The sequence below is a fragment of the Carcharhinus amblyrhynchos genome, chromosome 8, assembly GCF_965287045.1.
Source record: "Carcharhinus amblyrhynchos chromosome 8, sCarAmb.v2.hapA, whole genome shotgun sequence".
NCBI lineage: Eukaryota > Metazoa > Chordata > Chondrichthyes > Carcharhiniformes > Carcharhinidae > Carcharhinus > Carcharhinus amblyrhynchos.
In genome coordinates, this window is record NC_137331.1 from 90,041,990 (window position 1) to 90,062,294 (window position 20,305).

General features: G+C 40.9%; 1 protein-coding gene across 1 annotated transcript in view; it reads left to right on the plus strand.

The window, feature by feature from the left end:
- Positions 1-17,192, plus strand: part of sdc2 (syndecan 2) — a 100,470-nt gene extending 83,278 nt beyond the window's left edge. The window contains exons 3-6 of the mRNA XM_080194458.1: positions 2,991-3,120; positions 11,984-12,132; positions 12,476-12,617; positions 14,509-17,192. Coding sequence (XP_080050584.1) covers positions 2,991-3,120; positions 11,984-12,132; positions 12,476-12,617; positions 14,509-14,672 — 585 coding nt within the window. The 3' untranslated portion in view covers positions 14,673-17,192. The remainder of the gene's footprint in view (positions 1-2,990; positions 3,121-11,983; positions 12,133-12,475; positions 12,618-14,508) is intronic.
- The last annotated feature ends 3,113 nt before the right edge of the window (positions 17,193-20,305 follow it).

Below are 20,305 nucleotides of genomic sequence, written 5' to 3' on the forward strand. Positions count from 1 at the left end.
TGCCCCGCCATTCAATAAGATCATGGCTGATCTCATGTTATGTAACTGGGGATAGACAGTAAATGCCAGTGGTGTCCACTTCCCATAAGTGATCTTTTCTTTAAAAGATCACACCTCTTTCATCACAAACCATACTGATCATGCCTCAGTAAGAGAAAATAGGCATTCTGTCTCTGATATTGTAGTTTATTTGTTTATCAAGCTTCTCGCCCTGAGCAATATTTTGCAGACGTAAGCTATTGTTCTGCGTGACTACTTTTAGCACTGTAAAAATCATCATCCAACCAGCAGAAACAGCAGATGCCGTTGATTGTGTCAAGTGTCCCCTGTGGATACTGACGCCAAGTATGAAGCACTAGTCTCTGACTGCGCGAGCAATCAGTTGTGACTACTGGCAGTTCAGGGTTTTGCATCCATTATTGATGCCGATAAGTTCTGACATCCAAATTAATTACTAACATGGAAAATGTTTATACTGCGCAGAAGGACGATGAGAGAGAGGATGAGGGCCAATTGAGTGGAACCAGAGAGCAAATGGTGGTTGAAGAACTAGTTCCCACCACAGCCACGGCATTGAATTGTGTGTGATTGCTGACAATTCGACCATGGGCCCTGATGGAACTTTTTCTGCACCAAATAGAGTCAAAATGTTAAAGATAAATGTGCTGTCAGCAAGCAGCAGACTACAATTACTCATTATTTAGTGAAATAACTGTACTTCACTTTGTGTGGTATATCTCGGAAAATTGATGTTTTGTGACTTTTTTCTAAGCGCTCTTGCGCCTTGAGTGTACTGCTTCACTAAAACTCCATCAAACGCTGCTTTGTACCGCCAGCTTATTTCAAATTACTGATTCCATAAACCAGCCTTGCATATGTAGAACACTTCACAACCTCAAACTATTTCAAACCTCTTCATCACCACTGAAGTGCTCCTTGAAGTGTAATCACAGTTGTAGTGCAGGGGAATTTGCATACAGCAAGACACTACAAAATGTAATGGAGACAATTACTGGATAACCTTTTTATGGTACTGGTTGAAGGATAAATGTTAGTCACCTCTTCAAGTAGCACATAGGAAAGATTCATATTCAGCAAGTAGACTCTAAATAAATTGTCTTGGCCGCAGTTCATCTCACGAGTTGTTCCCCTAGATTGAAATTTCTGCCAACATAATGCCAGAAGTGGCACTGTTCGTTGATGAAAAGCACAACATTCTATACCATTTCCAACTCCCCTGAAACTGAGCCAATCTGTGCCTGCATGGATCAAGAGCTGGACAACTTTCAACTGCATTATCATTGCTGAATTCCCCACCACCGCCAACCTAGGGGTCGTCACCATTGATCAGAAATTTTACTGCACTAGTCACATAAAGACTTTGGTCACAAGCAAGATAAAGGTTAGATATTCTGGCCAAAGCCTGCTTATCATCTACAAGGCAGAGTTCACCCATGTAGTGGAATGGATGAGTGTGCAGCTCCAAAATCACTTAAGAACTCAACACCACCCAAGACACCCAAGATCTTGAGGGTAATGGACCAACAATGGGACATATGCTGCTACATGGAGCAGTCCACCAGTGGTCCAATGCAATGCTTTCATTGCACTGCCTGGACTGCTTGTACCATCAGCAGGTGGGGTGTTTCATGCCACATAAAATGAAAAGTGCGGGTGGAGTTAAAGATTGTAACTTGGGCACGTATCATCCTGTGTTCTTGGTTGTGGAAGATGCAACAGGCTTGATTGCACCAGCCCCTGGATGCATGGAATATCTCCTCCTCTCTAAGGGTCCTGAAATGCACATCAACGCCATCAAATCTACTCTGCTTTCTGCAGTTGTGTGTATCTTTGTCTTGGTAATTTGAGTTGCACTCTTTGGGTAATATGCCTGCAGCACTGAATAGTCGAAATGCGAGAGGTGGGTTGCATCATTGAAGATGTGGGTCTGAATGCTTGGAACAGTTGCTGGAGGAGTATTGCGGATGCGCTGCATTGAATAAGTTGGTGTGGTGGGTAAGGGGCTGTCGTGTGAAGATATTGGACTTAGCTGCCTACATGAAGCAAGTAGACTTCTTGCAGCACTGCTGCCAGGAACTCGGGTCTAGATTCCAGTAATTGACCTCCCTAGCCATCTACTTCCTGTTTCGGAGGGTGTTCAAGGGCCCCCTGGCAGAAAGAAGTCCACTCCTAGCAAACGTCATCACACAGGACCATCATTGCCTAATCTTTGAACCTTCGTTTCTCTCCCTTGGTGCTCTATTTGTTCAGCTCCCTGCAGCCACCTGTGTTATAGGCAATCCCTTTTAAAAAGGCACCTGCTGCCTGTAAGAGTTGCAGGTTACTTGGAACATTTGCTCGGGCTCCTGTGAAGCATTCAGCCATCCTTCAACAAAAGTCATGCTTGGACTGAATATTATAATTTTGTAGATGAAGAGATAGGATTAAGATTGTGTGCTGCCTATGCTGGACTGGGGCAAGCAGGTTGAGCAACACATTCCCCATGTCCAAATCAAGAGGAAGCAAATCTTTAGCCCTTAATTTCTTGCTGCATGTCAAAAAAGGTTATTTCAATGCAGTAATGCATATTATTATAGGTTTGAAAAGTATTTTTTTAATAAAGGCCACATTCAATTACAACTCGTGAAGCAAACCTTCCAGATTTTCTTTTCGGTAACATTCTGCAGGAATGTAACAAATACACATTTCTCCATTGCTAGTTCCATCGCAAACTTTTGACATATGACAAAAACCTAATTTGTCCAAAGATGTGTGGGTTCGGTTGATTGACCATGGTAGATTCTCCTTTTGGTGTCTGGGGGATTAGCAGCGTAAATATACAGAGTTACAGAAATAGGACCTGGGTGGGATTGCGGTCAGTGCAGACTCGATGGGCCGAAAGTAGTGATATTATGATTGTCTTGTTGTGCAAGTAATATTCAAGCAGAAAGGGTTTGGAATTTTAAAAATCTACATATTTTGTTTTATAGAGGCAGTCAGTCTCCGCAACAAAATTGCCTGAGGAATTCTACATTGAACAGACTTCTGAGAATGAGCCCGTTGAGTCTGGAAATTGGCCAGTTGATGATGACGATTATGATAATTCTGGATCAGGCTCGGGTAAGCTGGTGGCAACAAACCTGTCATTTCCTTTTTTTTTGTGGCAAAGTTAAAACAAAAAGCAGAGATGTTGAAGAAGGCGAATGGAATGCTGGCCTTTATAGCGAGGGGGATAGAATATGAAAGTAGGGAGGTCTTGCTGCAACTGTACAGGGCACTGGTGAGGCCGCAACTGGAGTACTATGTGCAGTTTTGGTCGCCGCGCTTGCGCAAGGATACATTGGCCTTGGAGGGAGTGCAGAGGAGGTTCACTAGGCTGATACTGGAGATGAGGGGGTTGGACTATGAAGAGAGACTAAATAGACTGGGTCTATACTCGTTGGAGTTTAGAAGGATGAGGGGGGGATCTTATAGAGATGTATAAGACAATGAAAGGGATGGACAGGGTAGAAGTAGAGAGATTCTTCCCGCTTAGAAAGGATAGAGGCACAGCCTCAAGATAAGGGGGGGGGGGGGATGCAGTTTAGATTGGAGTTGAGGAGGAACTTCTTCACTCAAAGGGTGGTGAATCTCGGAATTCTCTGCCCGTTGAAGTGGCGGAGGCTACCTCGCTGAATATATTTAAGTCATGGGTAGATAGGTTTTTGATAGACAAGGGAATTAAGGGTATGGGGAGAAAGCGGGAAAGTGGAACTGATCCACTTCAGATCAGCCATGATGTTATTGAATGGCGGGGCAGGCTCGAAGGGCTAGATGGCCTACTCCTGCTCCTATTTATGTTCTTATGTTTTTCTAGCAGTTTTCATGTTGAAAGAAGCCTGGGAGCATCCTAATCCAATGGTGGAAGATCAAGAGGAAATGGGGCAGAGGGAGATCTGAAAACTAATGGGAATATAGTTTTCTGGATTTGGTGACCTGCATCCTAGGATCTTAAAGGAAGTGGCTGCAGTGATAGTACTACCATTAATTGTAGTCCCTGCAAGAAAGGGAGGGGCTGAAAGCAAGAAACTATGGACCAGTTAGCCTAACATTTATCATTGGGAAAATTATGAAATTCACTATTAAAGAATTAGTAGCACTCATAAGCAGAGTTGAATGGTTTTATGAAAGGAAAATCAAGTTTGGCTAATATTTTAGAATTCCTCAAGGATGTAACAAGCAGGGTGAATAAAGGAGAACCAGGAGATGTCGTGTATGTGGATTTCCAAAAACAATTTGAGAAAGTACCTGTTGTAATTCAGGTCAGCAACTCAAATTTTTATGAAGTTCACCTGGATCGTAAATTTTGCACTTGGCTAGTGTGAGCATGAGATGCTTCACTTCTTCAGGTATGATCCACCTAACCCACTAGGGAGCCAAAATGCATGTTGGCATTTATCAAAGTTTATTTTAAGAATACAGCCTGTGCCACAATGAGGCTAAAAGGCCCACTCACAACTGCAGAGGATGTGATTTTTAAAAAAAATTCTTAAAGGTACATTAGCATCACAAACCATATAAAATATATACTCAAGGATATATATGAGCTCATGATGCTGGAAGTGATAAGTTATCATTGATGAAGGATTGGCTAATTGGAAGCAGACTCTGGTAAAATAGATCTTCTTTCAAATTGCAAACTGTATCTAGTGGAGTTCAACTAGGATGGGGCCTGAACTATTTAATATCTATTTTAATGACTTGGATGAAGTGGCAAAGTGTATTAGTCAAAGTTTTGAGGTTTCTTTCTGCGCGGTAGGGTTTCTATGATTCTATGACAATTCTGCAAAAAGATTTAGGTATGTTAAGTGAATGGGCAAAAGAATTGGCAGATGTTATAGAATTGTACAATTCAGAAGAGGCCCTCCAGCTCATCGAGCCCGCACTGATACATTAGGTGGGAGTTCCGTTGTTTCTAATCACATCTGCCAGCATTTGGCCCATAGCCCTGAATGTTATGATGCGTCAAGTGCTCATCCAGATAACTTTTAAAGGATGTGAGGTGACCCGTTTCCACCACCCTCCAGGGCAGCGCATTCCAGACTGTCCTTACCCTCTGAGTAAAAGATTTTTCCTCACGTCCTCCCGCACCTTGAACCTATGTCCCCTTGTGACTGACACTTCTATTAAAGGGAACAACTGCTGCTTATCCACTCTGTCTGTGTCGCCCATAATCTTATACACTCAATTAGATTGTCCCTCAGTCTTTTCTGCTCTACCAAAAACAACCCAAGCCTACACAAGCTCTCTTCATAGCTCAAGTATTCCATTCCAGGCAGCATCCTGGTGAATCTCCTCTGGACCCGCTGCAGTGCACTCACGTCCTTCCTATAATGCGGTGACCAGAACTGCACATAGCATTCTAGCTATGGCTTTACCAAAGTTATAAACAACCCTAACGTGATTTCCCTGTTTTTGTATTCTATGCCTTGATTAATGAGGGCAAGTGACCCGTATGCCTTTTCACCACTCTACTAGCATGCCCTTCCACTTTCAGAAATCTGTGGGTAAACACGCCAAAGTCTCTTTGTTCCACAGCACTTTCTTTCATTTGAGTGCCTTCTTGTCAAATTACTCCTTCCAAAGTGTATCACCTCGCACTTTTCAGAGTTAAATTCCATCTGCCCATTCCATCTATAACCTTTTATAGCCCAAGAAACTGTCTTGCTGTTAACCACCTGTCCAATCTGTGTCATCTGTAAACTTATAATCCTACTCCCCACGTAGTCATCAGTCATTTATACAAATTGTGATTTGATTTATTATCATATGTATTAGTATTCAGTGAAAAGTATTGTTTCTTTTGTGCTATGCAGAAAAACATACCATTTATAGGGTACATAGAGGAAAGGGAAAGGAGAAAGTCCAGAATATAGTGTTACAGTCATGGCAAGAGTGTAGAGAAAGATCACCTTAACATATGATGAATCCATTCAAAAGCCTGATGGCACCAGGGATAAAGCTACTCATGGGTAGGTTGGTACATAATCTCAGACTTTTGTATCTTTCTCCTGATGGAAGAAGTTGAAAGTGAGGATGGCCGAGGTGAGTAGGATCCTTGATTATGTTGACTGCTTTTGCAGCTGGAAATGTAGATGGAATCAATGGATGGTAGGCTGGTTTGCATGATGGACTGGGCTATGTTCACAACCCTTTGTAGTTCCTTGTTGGCTTGGTCAGTGCAGGAGCCATACCAAGCTGTGATACAACCAAAAAGAATGCTTTCTATGGTGATCTGTAAAAATTGGAGTCATAGTGGACATGGTGAGTTTCCTTCACCTCTTGTGAAAGTAGAGGTGTGGTAGGCTTTCTTAATTATAGCATCAGTGTGAAAGGATCAAGGCAGGTTGTTGGTGATCTGGACACCTAGAAAATTGAAGCTCTCGATCGTTTTCACTTCTTCAACGTTGATTTGATATAGACGGGCATGTCCTCCACTACGCCTCCTGACTTGGAAAAAGTGAGATTGTTCATTCTGAGAATAGAACTACAGTATATTGTTTAAATATAGAGAGACTGATGGATGCTGTAGTACAGAGGGATGTTCCAGTATTTAAATCACAATGTTAGCACGCAGGATAACCAGTAATTAGACGGCAAATGGCATGTTGGCATTTATTGCAAGGGAGTTTAAAAGTAGGGAAGTCCTGTTACAACTGTAAGGCATTATTAAAACCACACCCAGGATGTTTTATTTAAGCGGGGATATACTTATCTTGGAGAAGTTTTGCTGGTTTGATTCCTGGGACAACGTAGCTGCCTTATGAGGAAAGGTTGCACAGGTTGGACCTGCACTCATTAGAGTTCTTATTGAAGCGAGTATGATCCTGAGGGGGCTTAACAGGATGGCTGCTGTAAGGATGTTTCTCCATGTGGGAAGTCCAGAACTGGGGGCACAGTTTCAGAATAAGGGCTCTCTTGAGACTGTGATGTGGAAAATTTTTTTATCTTGACAATTGTTAATCCTTCCTCCAGAAAGCAGTGGAGACTGTTATTGAAAATATTCAAGAGTGAGTTGGACTGACTTGGAGTCTGGGGTTGTGTTGGGCTTCGAGGAGGGTTAATAAGGACACAATCAAACAGCCAAGCAAGCTTGAGGGCTGAAGAACTCACTGCTGTTTCTGATCCTTATGTTCTTAAATTCAGTGGCAATTCATGAAAACATCACACTAGTCAAGAAAACTTTTTTCTTTCTAATGTTAAAATTGAGAATGATGAAATTTGGCTATTCTGATATTTTAATAACCCTTACATTCCAGAAAATGACTGCAAAATTAATTGCTTTCTGTATAGCTGAAGTTGCCTCGATGGGTTTCAATTCCAATATTAAATTATTATTCATAATCAACTGCACAAGATATCTTCTGTCTTGGTTTCCTGTGTGGCAGCCAGCTAAATTAAAAGTCAGGTCAAGCAGGAGGCTGTGGCTGCAAACCCTTGAGACAATCCCTGGAGGGAAATGGGCTAAATGGATCAGGGATGGCTGTGATTATGGAGACTGAATGTCAGGACTTGATCTGGTGCAGTGAGGGTGCCACATGGGCTGAAGAGGCTGCAGTTGGCCAAAGACTGCAGCAGGCGACAGTGCAGAGGGACCTTGGGGTCCTTGTGCATGAGTCGCAAAAACCCAGCTTGCAGGTGCAGCAGGTGGTCAGGAAGGCAAATGGGATGCTGGCCTTCATAGCGAGGGGGATTGAATATAAAAGTAGGGAGGTCTTGCTGCGGCTATATAGGGCATTGGTGAGGCCGCAGCTGGAGTACTGTGTGCAGTTTTGGGCGCCGTACTTGCGCAAGGATATTTTGGCCTTGGAGGGAGTGCAGAGGAGGTTTACTAGGCTGATGCTGAAGTTGAGGGGGTTGAGCTATGAGGAGAGGCTGAATAAACTAGGCTTGTACTCGTTAGAGTTTAGAAGAATGAGGGGAGATCTCATTGAGACATATAAGATGATGAATGGGATGGATAGGATAGAGGTGGAGAGACTCTTCCCGCTCAGAAAGGATAATAGGACTAGGGGGCACAGCCTCAAGATAAAGGGGGGGCGGTTTAGAACGGAGTTGAGGAGGAACTTCTTCACTCAAAGGGTGGTGAATCTCTGGAATTCTCTGCCCGTTGAAGTGGTGGAGGCTACCTCGCTAAATATTTTTAAGACGCGGGTTGATGAGTTTTGATAAGAGAGGGGATTAAGGGTTATGGGGAGAGGGCGGGAATGTGGAACTGAGCCATGACAGATCAGCCATGATCTTATTGAATGGTGGGGCAGGCTCGAAGGGCTAGTTAGAACATAGAACATAGAACATTACAGCGCAGAACAGGCCCTTCGGCCCACGATGTTGCGCCGACCAGTTACAAAAACAATGACCCACTAGCCTATACCAATCCCTTTTCGTCCATAAACCTATCCAGAGTTGGCCTACTCCTGCTCCTATTTCTTATGTTCTTATGAATGGACTGAGGCTTGTTCGAGGGGCCTGGGTAAACAAGTTAATAGAAATGTTTGCAAGCCATTTTGGGTCCGTCCATTACTTCAGAACAATTGTGGAGGGCAAGGCACTTGTTTCTGATCCATGTCTTGAAACTAGGCCCAACAGTATTAGGGCTATTCATGAGTTCTTCGTTCACAATTCATCAAACAATAGCAGAGTTGTTTCGATTCTGGAAATATTTGACTTGTCAAAGCTGTCTGGAGTGTTTTTCTGCAGACAAAATTTGTCCAAACCCAGCTAAAATAAAGAGAGATGTAAGCACCAATCAAACCCATCTTTCCTTTTCAACTGTTGCAGATACACTAATACACCTTTGTACAATGTAGTTTCAGACTGTATGTAACATTTATCTCAAACAACATTTTGTAGGATTATTAAATCTGGTTAAGTCATGACTTTAAATAATTGCATCTCACACTGGACAGTTTGAAGATCTAATGTTTACAGTTGGTGACTAATCTGATATTGGAGAAAAATTCCAACTCCAAACTTCTCTGTGAAATTAAAAAACACTGATCACCCTCTTCCTCTAGCTTTCTGAATTAAATTGGAATATCAAGCTTCTGTCCATGCAATTTAGTTTGTCACCTGTATTTAAGAGAATCACGGTCCATCTTGTTTACATCTCCCTCTTGTTCACATACTGGGCACTTAAAAAAAAAAAGACCTATGCTTTAAAATGTTCTGCATTATGCATTTGAGGATGATTTGATGTTTTCTCCCACTAACTCCAATCTCTTGGATTTTTACCATCTTTGAATAGTGAATTATTCTTTTATCCCATGTCTTGCTTATTTACACAAGTGGGCAGGCTGGATAGCATCAATCTTTAAACATTGAAACAAGTGAGATGGCCCAAGGCACCAGCAGTGCTGGGGCTCCAGAGAGCAAGTTCCTTAACAGCACTTATGCATTTTGGGAGATAATACAATGGCATCCCTTGCAACATATAATGCAGTTTTGAACACAGTTTGCATTTTTTAAAAGATGAAAGTAACAGTGTATGGCCAGAAAGCCTCTATATGTTGTGAGGCCATGACCCCCACCCCCCATGGCACGTTTTGTCATGGCAGCAAAGCACCCCCCCCCCCACCCCTCAGCAAAGAGTGAGAGGACTTGTCTAATTGAGTTAGAGATCTCGGGGCTCCTTTCCCAGCCTGAGGATCTCATTAGCCTTGTTCTCAAATCCCTTTGCTAGTTCCATTGCAGTCTGTCTTTTGACAGAAAGTTGAATCGCCGATGATCTTGATGTCTGCAGAGGTACATTGGCAAGAGTTAAGAGGTGTTTTAACAGCCCCTCTGCTGGTGGGTTGCAGGTGTACACACAGAACAGTACAGCACAGGAACAAGCCCTTTGGCCCACTATGTTGTGCCAAACATGACAAATTAAACTAATCCCTTCTGCCTGTCCTTCGTCCACATCCAGGGGAAGTGGGTTAGCACTACTGCATCTCAGCACCAGGGACCTGGTTCGATTCCCAGCTTGGGTCACTGCGGAGTCTGCACGTTGTCCCTGTGTCTGCATGACTTCCTTCCAAGTGCTCTGATTTTCTCCCACAGTCTGAAAGACGTGCTGGTTAGGTGCATTGGCCATGCTAAATTCTCCCTCAGTAACTTTGCAGTATTAATGTAAGCCTATTTGTGATACTAATAAATAAACTTAAACTTGGTGTGAATTTTGTTTTGCACCTAAAGTTGTGATCTGAAACTCGAGGCCTGGAAAGGTGGCGGAATTGGATTCAATGCCAAAAGAATTAGATATATACTTTAAAAGGGAGAAATTTGCAGAGCTTTGGGGAAAGAATAGGAGAATGTGACAGAGTGGGATTGACACGATGGGTCAAATGGCGTCTGTCCTATATCATTGCGAGTAAATGAATTGTGACTTCTGATGAAACATTTATCTGTTTTTCGTGTCGATCAATAACTTAATTCCAGAAATGAGCAGAATGATATTGAAGATCTACATTCTAATCTTGAAATCTGAATGGCATGCTAGAAGTGCGAAATGAAATGTAACCTTTGAACTGGCATGCAAGGATCAAGAAATTCAATATATAACCAAAGCATTTCTTGTGCTAGTGTTGGACTTTGCAAAATGAAACATTTTTGTATTTATTTTCCATGTGACTTTTTTTGCCAGTTAGCTGTGTCTTGGCACGAATGGGATTTGTTTTCTATGTGGAGTTTTTATGTTGTACTTCCAACCTAACCCCACAAGTTGCCATCAAAGAGTTTTAAAAACTTAACTGAAATATTTTAGCGGCCTGACTAATTCACACTTTGGTGTGCCAAATCATCAGATAATTTTAAGGTGGAAGAAAAGTCATGATGTATTTGGGAAAGAAACAGTGTGGGATTAGTCGTACAATGTAGTGTAGGATATAGCAGCCAGCAGCCACAATAGCCGTGAAGGAAAGGCACTTGTCCTATGCCTATATGAATCAGATGTTCAGTTTTACTTAACAATCATTTCTGATCATGGACTGGCTGCCAAGTTTATCGCCTGTGCAAGTAGGGGCATTTTTTTAAAAATAAATTCCAACTTATTTCACAAAGCTTTATCCACCATATCTCTCTCACTCACTCACTCACTCACTCACACTCTCTCTCTCACACACACACACACACACACACACACACACACACAAACACACAAACACACACACACACACACACACACACACACTGCCCCCTTTGTTCTGTTACCTAAGTGAATGTTCATCAAAACAAAAACACATTGACATGGAATCATGAAATCAGACAAGTATTCGCTCCATTTGCATCTAGACACACATGAGATTGCACCATGTGGATCACATTGCTGTTAGGACATCCTCAGGTTATCCATGTTCACTTGCTGTTCTGTGCATTTGTTTCAGCTTTCTCACTGCCCTAAACATTTCTTGTCTGTTTCCAGGCCACTTTAAATCATTTTTCATACCTTCTGTACACTAGCCTCATTCAGGAAAGATCACCATCATCCCATTAAAAATCAATAATGAAGAATATTAGCAATTTGCTGCAAGTCAATTGAAAGACACATTTGTGCTGGTACTATGATTAAGCATACGTAACTACATAAACATACACCACTACATACACACAGATTTACATGAACTAATATACTGGTAGGAAGAAGCGAGCAATCACTTCCTTCGAACAAATAAAATAATTATGGTTAATGCTATTGTAGCTCATTAATAACATCTGAACCATCCTTTTTGTATGTGTACACACTAGTAAGTCCATATCTCTCTCTCTCTCTCATTGCACTGTGATATTGCAATTAACATTGCACTGTGATATTGAATATTGCTGATTTTCAGTTAACTGAAAAAAAACTACAGAATATGATTTATACTAGCCAATTTGTCATCGGTATGCCATTTTCAAATTTAACTTGAGATTATTTATGAAATTTTTTTGGTTACGTTAAGATGACTTTTCTCTTCCGCAGGGAATTTTGAAACTGAGATACCAATGGTCACCTTTAATCCTGCACAAAAGAACCCAGACATCGAACCAACTGGTGCATCAAGATCAGTAACCATGGGGGTAGAGCCAACAACGCAGAAGAAATTGGTCAGGAAGCCTGACCAGACGGAGGCAAGCAAATAAAACTTGATTGAAATAAGTTTTTTTTCTAATCTGCAAATGTACCTTTTTAAATGATGCTTCCCAGTAATTTGTGAGAGCAGTCCATTTTGTTTTTGTCACTTTGTGGTCATGTACTGTGGGAATAAGTAATTATTATGAAATTTCTCGCTTCTCCCCCACCCCATCTCTCTCCTTTTCCATGCCATTTTACAGTACACTACAATACGTTGCTAGATTAGCTATGGCGAAGGAGTATTTTGAGCAAGGGATTTTTATAGTACATCTGAAATTCATTATTACTATCCCTGTTTTGGAATTTACATGGTTTCTTGCATTGCTTTTCCCTTTGCAGGCAACTGTAGACACCCCAGTGAAAGAGGGACCAAAAGCTATAGATGACTTTGTTATTGAAAAGCCAACAATCGATACTGATAATGATGTATCTGCAGAAAAACATTCGGAAAGCCTTTTCCAGAGAACAGAAGTGCTTGCAGGTAAGTGGCAACTGTTTATTTTGTCCTGTTTCCATAATGGAATCATAGAATGCCAAGGATATACTGACTGAACTATATTGAAGAAGCTTGTTCTTTATAAATTTTGCATTTAAACCAAAACTATTTTAGAGATCACCTTATAGGTTGTAAACTAATTAATTTGATGGGGCAGTGACGTGTACTTTTACACATGCAATCATAAAAACATGAATTAGGAGTGGGAGTAGGCTGTTTGGCCCCTTATGCTTGCTCTGCCATATGATAAAATCATGACTGATCAGATTGTGGCCCTGAGTCTAATTTTTGTCTACCCCCATGAATGTTGATTAACAAGGGAACCAATCTAACTCGGTTTTAAAAATGTTCAGTGACCCTGCTCTTTGGGGAGGAGAATTCCACACATTAATGACTCTCATAGGAAAAGCTTCTACTCCTCTCTGTCTTAAAATATTAGACCCCTTATTTTTAAACTGTTCAGAGTTCAAGTATCTCCCAGAAAGGAAAACATATGAAAGATTTGTAGAAAGAGACGTGGGTGTTGCTGAGTAGATCAGCATTTATTGCCCTTGAGAAGGTCGTGGTAAGCTATCATTTTGAACCAGTGCATGTAGTGCTGTTTAGGAGGGAGTTTCACGATTTTCACGCCACGATAGTAAAGAAGCAGCGATTTAGTTCCAAATCAGATGGTATGGGGTTTGAAGTGGAACTTGTAGGTGGCAGTGTGCCCATCTATCTGCTGCCCTTGTCCTTGAGGTGGTAGGAGTCTTGGTTTTGGGTAGGTGCTGTTGAAGGAGCCGTGGTGAGTTGTTGCAGTGCATCTTGAAGATGGCACTCATTGCTGCCACTGTACATTAGTGGTGTAGATAGTGGATGTAGTGCCATTCAAGGAGCCTCTTCTCCTTTAGGTTCCAGAGTAGATTCTGGTTTCCGGTGGGATAATTAATTTGAACACTTGTCAAGATTTTAATTTAAAATAAGTAGCATGGTGGTCGGCACTGCTGCTTCACAGCTCCAGGAACCTGGGTTTGATTTCCAGCTTGAGTCACTGTCTCTGTGGAGTTTGCACATTCTCCTCATGTCTGTGTGGGTTTTCTATGAGTGCTCCGGTTTCCTCCCACAATCCAAAGATGTGCGGGTTAGGTTGATTGGCCATACTAAAATTGCCCATTAGTGCCCTAAGATGCGTAGGTTAGAGGGATTAGTGGGTAAATATATAGGGATATGGGGTTAGGGCCTGGGTGGGATTGTGGTGGGTGCAGACTTGATGGGCTAAATGGCCTCTTTCTGCACTGTAGGGTCGCTATGATTCTATGAAAATAGTGTATGCATCTTTTGACAGTCCTGAACCAAAAGAGGCTTAAATGTAACTGGAGCTCTGCTTGCCCCTAACCCTGAATATTTTTTTTCTTCTGGGAACAGTCTTTTAGTGGGTGGGGAACATCTGGGCAGCGACAGCAGTTTCCCTTGCACAGCTGTAACAAATGTTGGTACCCTGGGCATTCCTAGCATCCAGCAGTGAAGGAGCACAGATCTCAGTAATCACGGTGCAGTTATATTGAAGGTCCTCATCACTCAGTGTATGGCTGTGAGGATGACCCACAGGAATATCATTCCAAGAACTAATAACTCCCAGTATAAAGTTTTGTCCAAAATTTTGAAGAGGTTTTTGCGTTATGGAAGTTACTTGCAAGTCAAGTAATAAATCATGCCGAAAGTAAAGTCTAACCTCTGTAAGGTGGTTGTTTTCAATTGTATGCAGTCCACAGCAGTCTTTTTATAGATACCTAACTTTACATGTGTACAGTACAAATGTACATGAATGATAATATGGTAATTGTATCTCCATATTGCTGCTGATGTTTATCTCACTATTCTAATATCTGTCTCACAGCTGTTATTGCTGGAGGAGTCATTGGCTTTTTGTTTGCCATTTTCCTCATCTTGCTGCTGGTGTACCGCATGAGGAAGAAGGATGAAGGCAGCTACGACCTTGGTGAACGAAAACCATCCACTGCAGCCTATCAAAAGGCACCAACCAAGGAGTTTTATGCATAAACCTTCAAAGTATCTCTATTTGCGAGATCACTGAACTATATTAATTAAAGCTTTTTGCATAGAGATAATGAAGACCTTTTCGTAATGAAAAAGACATCCAGGCTCTCTTATAATGAACCCTGTTGTATTTAAAACATTTTCCTATTTTTTTTTTAAACCACAAACATGCCATTTGACCTAGTCTTAATGCTTAAGATTGTGACAGTGAACATGGCTTAGTTTCCATTGTTTACCAAATTTGAAGAAAAAATATTAACATCACAGACAGAATGGAAGTATGGTAGATACTTGTTCTGTTTTCTTAAATTTTTTATCAAAGTTCTATAATTTAGTCATACTGCATATAAAATTGATCTTGCAAGTAAATTGTTCATTAATTTATCTTTTCGGATATGTTAAAATGCCTTTCTATAGTTTTCATGGTGCAATTTGTCTTCAAATAATTCAGATAATGTGTAAATGTAATTTCAGCATTGGGAGCTATGTAAACATGATCTCTACTTTGTATAGAATGGTAGTGTCACGATGTTTATTTTACACTGTGCTTTATTTCTTTAAGCATCTAGCAATTGAATACCTGCAAACGGAGTACAAAGTTTATTTTTGGCTACATTCTGTAAAGTTGTGCCCATGTGTATTCACAGATCTCCTGTACATAAGATCTGATATAAAATAATGATAATCCTGAGCAGACCCAAAGACTAGTGACTTAAGTAGATTTATACAGCCACAGATGTATGTTAATTTTATCTTTTTTGTATTAATTTCTTTTTTAATTTGGTAGGAAATGAAGATTTTGGACCAGACCTCTTAAAATCAACAGGTACAGGTTTTCATAAGCCTAACAAGTGCCTACAGTTCCCTGGTTCTTTTACTGCTGTCATGCAGATTTTTTGAGGTTGATATCAGCAAATGTATGGTCTTTTGTAAGCTCAGTTAATTTAAGTGCTGCAGTTTTTACTGTTTAACAGACACGTTTTAATTTGGAAGATGGGGAACATAAACTACTGAATAAATTATGTGGCCCACTAACGTTGCCTTCATTCATGTGTCTTTTAGGAAACTGTTAACAAACCTATTGGTATGAATGCACAACTTATGAATCTCAGGGTACTCCTTTACAGTCTTGTCAGGGACCAAATTAAGTTAAGGTATTTTACTGCATTCTTACCTTTAATGAAAAATAAATCATAGTTTACTTTGTAGCTGACACTTTCACCTTTAGATCTGTCAAGCACCCAGCTCCCTTCGTTCTGTAATAGATGGATTATATACATATTCCTCATTATCCCAAGGAACAAAGTGACAATTTTAAAAAGGTTATCTAAATCACAGTTGTTCTGTTAATTGCTGCTGATTCTTATACTGCTGATTATTTTCTGGAGAGCATTTTTAGTAGTCTGTTCATTTTCTCAAATGCAATTACTTACTAAATATTGAGTAAATCACTTTGAATAGATGATGCTTATAATTGGATTAAGTCTTTCAAAACACTTCAGTTGTCTGAAATGAGCATTTTGGGGAATATAGACTTCATGTTTGAAGCATCATCACAGGACTAAATGATCATTCCAGCAAAATGAAAAACTCCACATCTGTGCTGGGCACGAGATACCCAAACAATAGATGGTGCAGGAAATCAGTACACCAAAAACTAATCTCTCTCAACTGATTTGCAAGAGGAATCTGGTCCCCATATGTGGTAAGTTCTTTCTGAAGATGTGATGTCAGAAGATGAGACACTTCTCATCATGAGCAGCAATACAGCTGACCATGGACCTACTTTCTTTGCGTTAACAGCTGGTTGATATGGGGAATGGCCGCGGAGTAAGTTGCTTGCCCGGAGTGACTTGCGTTGATCACATTAAATGGATGAAGGGAGTAAGATATAGAACACAAAACAGCTATTAGATACTTTCAGTTTGAAACTTCAAATAGTCTGCTATTTTCTACAACAATAGCTGTCTCTACAGAATGACCTAACTGTAGAGTTATGTAGAAATGCATTGGTCTGCTTCTGTGATAAATATTCAATCAACCCAATATTGGTGACTTTTATTGTTCACTGGCCTCTCCAACCTTCTGTATCTCCGTTTATCCATGTAACCTTCAATTCCCTTCTCCCCCACACTTATCAAGCTTACCTTTAAAGGCATTTATCCTACACCGTGATAGTTCCACATCCTTATCACTAAATGTGCAGCTAATAGTTTATCGGGAAGACAGCAACTCTCAAACAGTTGTGTTCAGTGGTTTGAGATGTAAGTCTTGTATTGTAGCAAAATGTTAAGAAAGATGAATGAAACTGAAAAAAAAGTGTAACAGCCGACTTCAAGACAGCTTTTCAAATAATATATATTTCTAAAAATAGTGTATGGATGAAAGGGCAACAAATAAATAAATTCATCTAAATGGATAATTGTGTTGGCATCAGTAAGATGTGCTGAATAGCTGCCTGTGCTGTAAAAGTAAATTTTGGATACAGTTGTAAAGAAAACTTTATTAAAATTATTTCCATCATTGGTTTCTTGTAATTTGTGTGGAACAAAACTAACCAAGATTTTCAGAAATCTGTGCATCACAAATCTTTCCAATATCTCAATTTGCAACCATTTTTGCTAAGAAATGCATTAGAACCTGGTAGCACCTGGTATTTATTTTTGTAAAATCAAAAGTTCTCCAGCCTGCATTCATACTTGGATGATAATTTGAGTATTCCCATCTTCCACTTAATCTTTTGGTTTTGCTTATTGCACTTTGTCGTTGGAGCTTCTTGATAGGATCTTGTCTTTAAAATCATGATATGCAGTATTCTTCACATGGTGGGCAGCATTTCTGGAACAGCTGTTTTCTCATGTGTAACTGAATTGTAAAACCTATTGTTTCTTTCTCTATGAACAGTATACTTTGTATAGTGTGCAAGAAACAAGAGTGCAGAATGTAGTGTTGTAGTCATGGCTAGGGTGTAGAGAAAGATCAACTTCATGCGAGGTAGGTCCGTTCAAAAGTCTGATGGCAGCCAGGAAGAAGCTGTTTGAGTTAGTTGGTACGCGACCTTAGGCCTTTTGTATCTTTTTCCCAACAGAAGAAGATGGAATAGAGAATGGCCGGAGTGTGTGGGGTCCTTAATTACGCTGGTTACTTTGCCGAGGTAACAGGAAGTGTAGACAGAGACAATGGATGGGAGGCTGGTTTGCATGATGGATTCACGACCTTTTGTAGATCCTTGTGGTATTGGGAGAGCAGGAGCCATACCAATCTGTCATAGAAAACATAATGCATCAATAAAACTTGGTGAAAGTCATAGCTGACATGCCAAATTTTCTTGGTTTTCTGAGAAAGTAGAGACATTGATGAGTTTTCTTAATTCTAGTGTCGGCACAGGGCGACCAGGATGGCTGTTGGTGACCTGGACACCTAAAAATGTGAAGCTTTCGACTATTTCTACTTCATCCCTGTTGATATAGACAGGGGCATGTTCTCCTCCACGCTGCCTGAAGTCAATGACAATCTCCTTTGTTTTGTTGACTTTGAGAGAGAGAGAGATTACTGTTGTCGTACCAGTTCACCAGATTGTCTATCTCATTCCTGTACACACATTGTAGGAGATCTGACCCACTACAGTGATCTCATCAGCAAACTTGAAAATAGAGTTGGAGTGGAATCTGGCCACACAGTCATGTGTATAAGGTGTATAGTTGGGGGCTGAGAACACAGCCTTGTGGACTCTAATATGCTATTATTTGAATTTGCCTGAGTTCAGTCACTCAAATTATCAGATATATGATGAAGCAGCTGTACCAGTTTTGTGACATGCTGAGAATGAAATAATGAGCATTGGTGGGCTGGCCAGTGTTGCAAATGTGCTTTCCGTGTTGCTCAAATAAATCACAACAAGCAAAGCAGGTGATCGCAACAATTCGACTGCCAAAAGGGACAGGGAGATAACAAAAGTTGAGCTTTGGAAAATGGTGATGTCCTGTTTTCTGTCCTATATATTGGTTGAAGAAAATTCCAAGATCTTTACGTAAAAATATTAACATTTGTCAAAAATGCATCAGCTTTGAAGAAAAGAATTGCAGGTCATTATTCTCAAATTGCATCTTTTGTCACTGAACAAAGAATGGAAACCTATCACAAATCTCAATCCAACATGTTGTCTCTGCTCTCTCTAGTTGGGTCTTTACCTGGCCAATTGTCCTCACTGTTAAGCTTTTGGTGTTGATGGGAGGAAATTTCTTTTTACATCCTCATCAAAGGGTGGGCAGGAAGGAATGTGGTGATTCTATTTTTAAGGGCTATGTTTTGCAGATTGTGGAGTAGCCCCACCTAAGATGGTACTTGCCCTTCTCAGCACACAGTCTTAAACCCTACCCTGATGCCACCTTCCCTGATTTCAAATATTAACTGCTCAAGATCCCAGATTTGCCTAGTTTTTGGGGTCTATGCCACCTTTTACCTCCTCATGCAATCACAGCAGCTCCAGAAGGCAGGGCCTCCTCCCTAGTGAAAAACATCCCCCTTCCCCTTTATTTAGTCTGTGTTACAGCTGCAGGGTTAGCCAGCCATTCTATATTCAGCTTTCTCGCTTGCTGTACCATTTCCCTCCTTGCCCCTTACCCTAGCCCTGAACTTGCATCTTCCTCTAGTTTCTCTCCCATTTCCCCATATGCTTTCTCCAAGTGAATTTTGTCCACGAGACCCATCTCCTACTCCTTTGAATCTATTCCCACTGAACTGATGTCCACCTGACTTCCCTTCATAGCCCTCTTGGTATTATTAACAGTTGTCTTTCCCTCTAATTCTGCCAACACCACCCACTCCTGAAAATTTGACCCTATTGTACTTGCGAAGTATCACCCCATCTGAGTATCATCTCAGCTCCTTGAATGCATGTCCATCTTTCCTGAAACTCCATGCTTGAATTCCTTTAGTTCAGAGTGCTGTTAGAAAGCCAGTAACACTTCTCTTCCCATTCTTTCACAGTTGTGTTCCCCTTGGACCTACCTTTGACTTTCTTTTTATCGTGTTTTGTCCTTTGGCGACATCATCCAAAAGCACTATTAGTTTTCACGTGTGCCAATGATACCCAACTCTCTCTGCCACTTCTTGCAATTATCAGACTGCTTGTCTGACATCCAGCACTGCACAAGCAGAAATTGTCTCCAATTAAATATGGGGAGGACTGGAGCCATTGTCTTCAATCCCTCCTGTAATCTTTATCACCGGCATGCCAACACAACCCTTCTCCCTGGCATCTTATGTTCAGTTGAATCCAACTGTTCACCACTTTTATGTCATATCTGATTCTTAAGATGAGCTTACAACCAAATATCTACACTTTCACTAAGTCTGCCTAATTCTTCCCTTGTCTAATACTTCACCTGCTGCAACCACTGGCTATATTATTATCTCTAGACTTGTCTATACCAATGCACTTCTGCTTGGTCTCCCACATTGTTATTTTCAGAGTGCACAATGTTCTGATCATCTTATTCACCACTCACCCTGGTGCTTAATCATCAACACTGGCTCTCCGATGAAGCAAAGTATCTTGGCCAGGATTCTCCCAAAACAAAACTAAGTGCCCAACAAATGGGAGGTAGTCGGAAAATTTCTCACCTGTGTTTTAG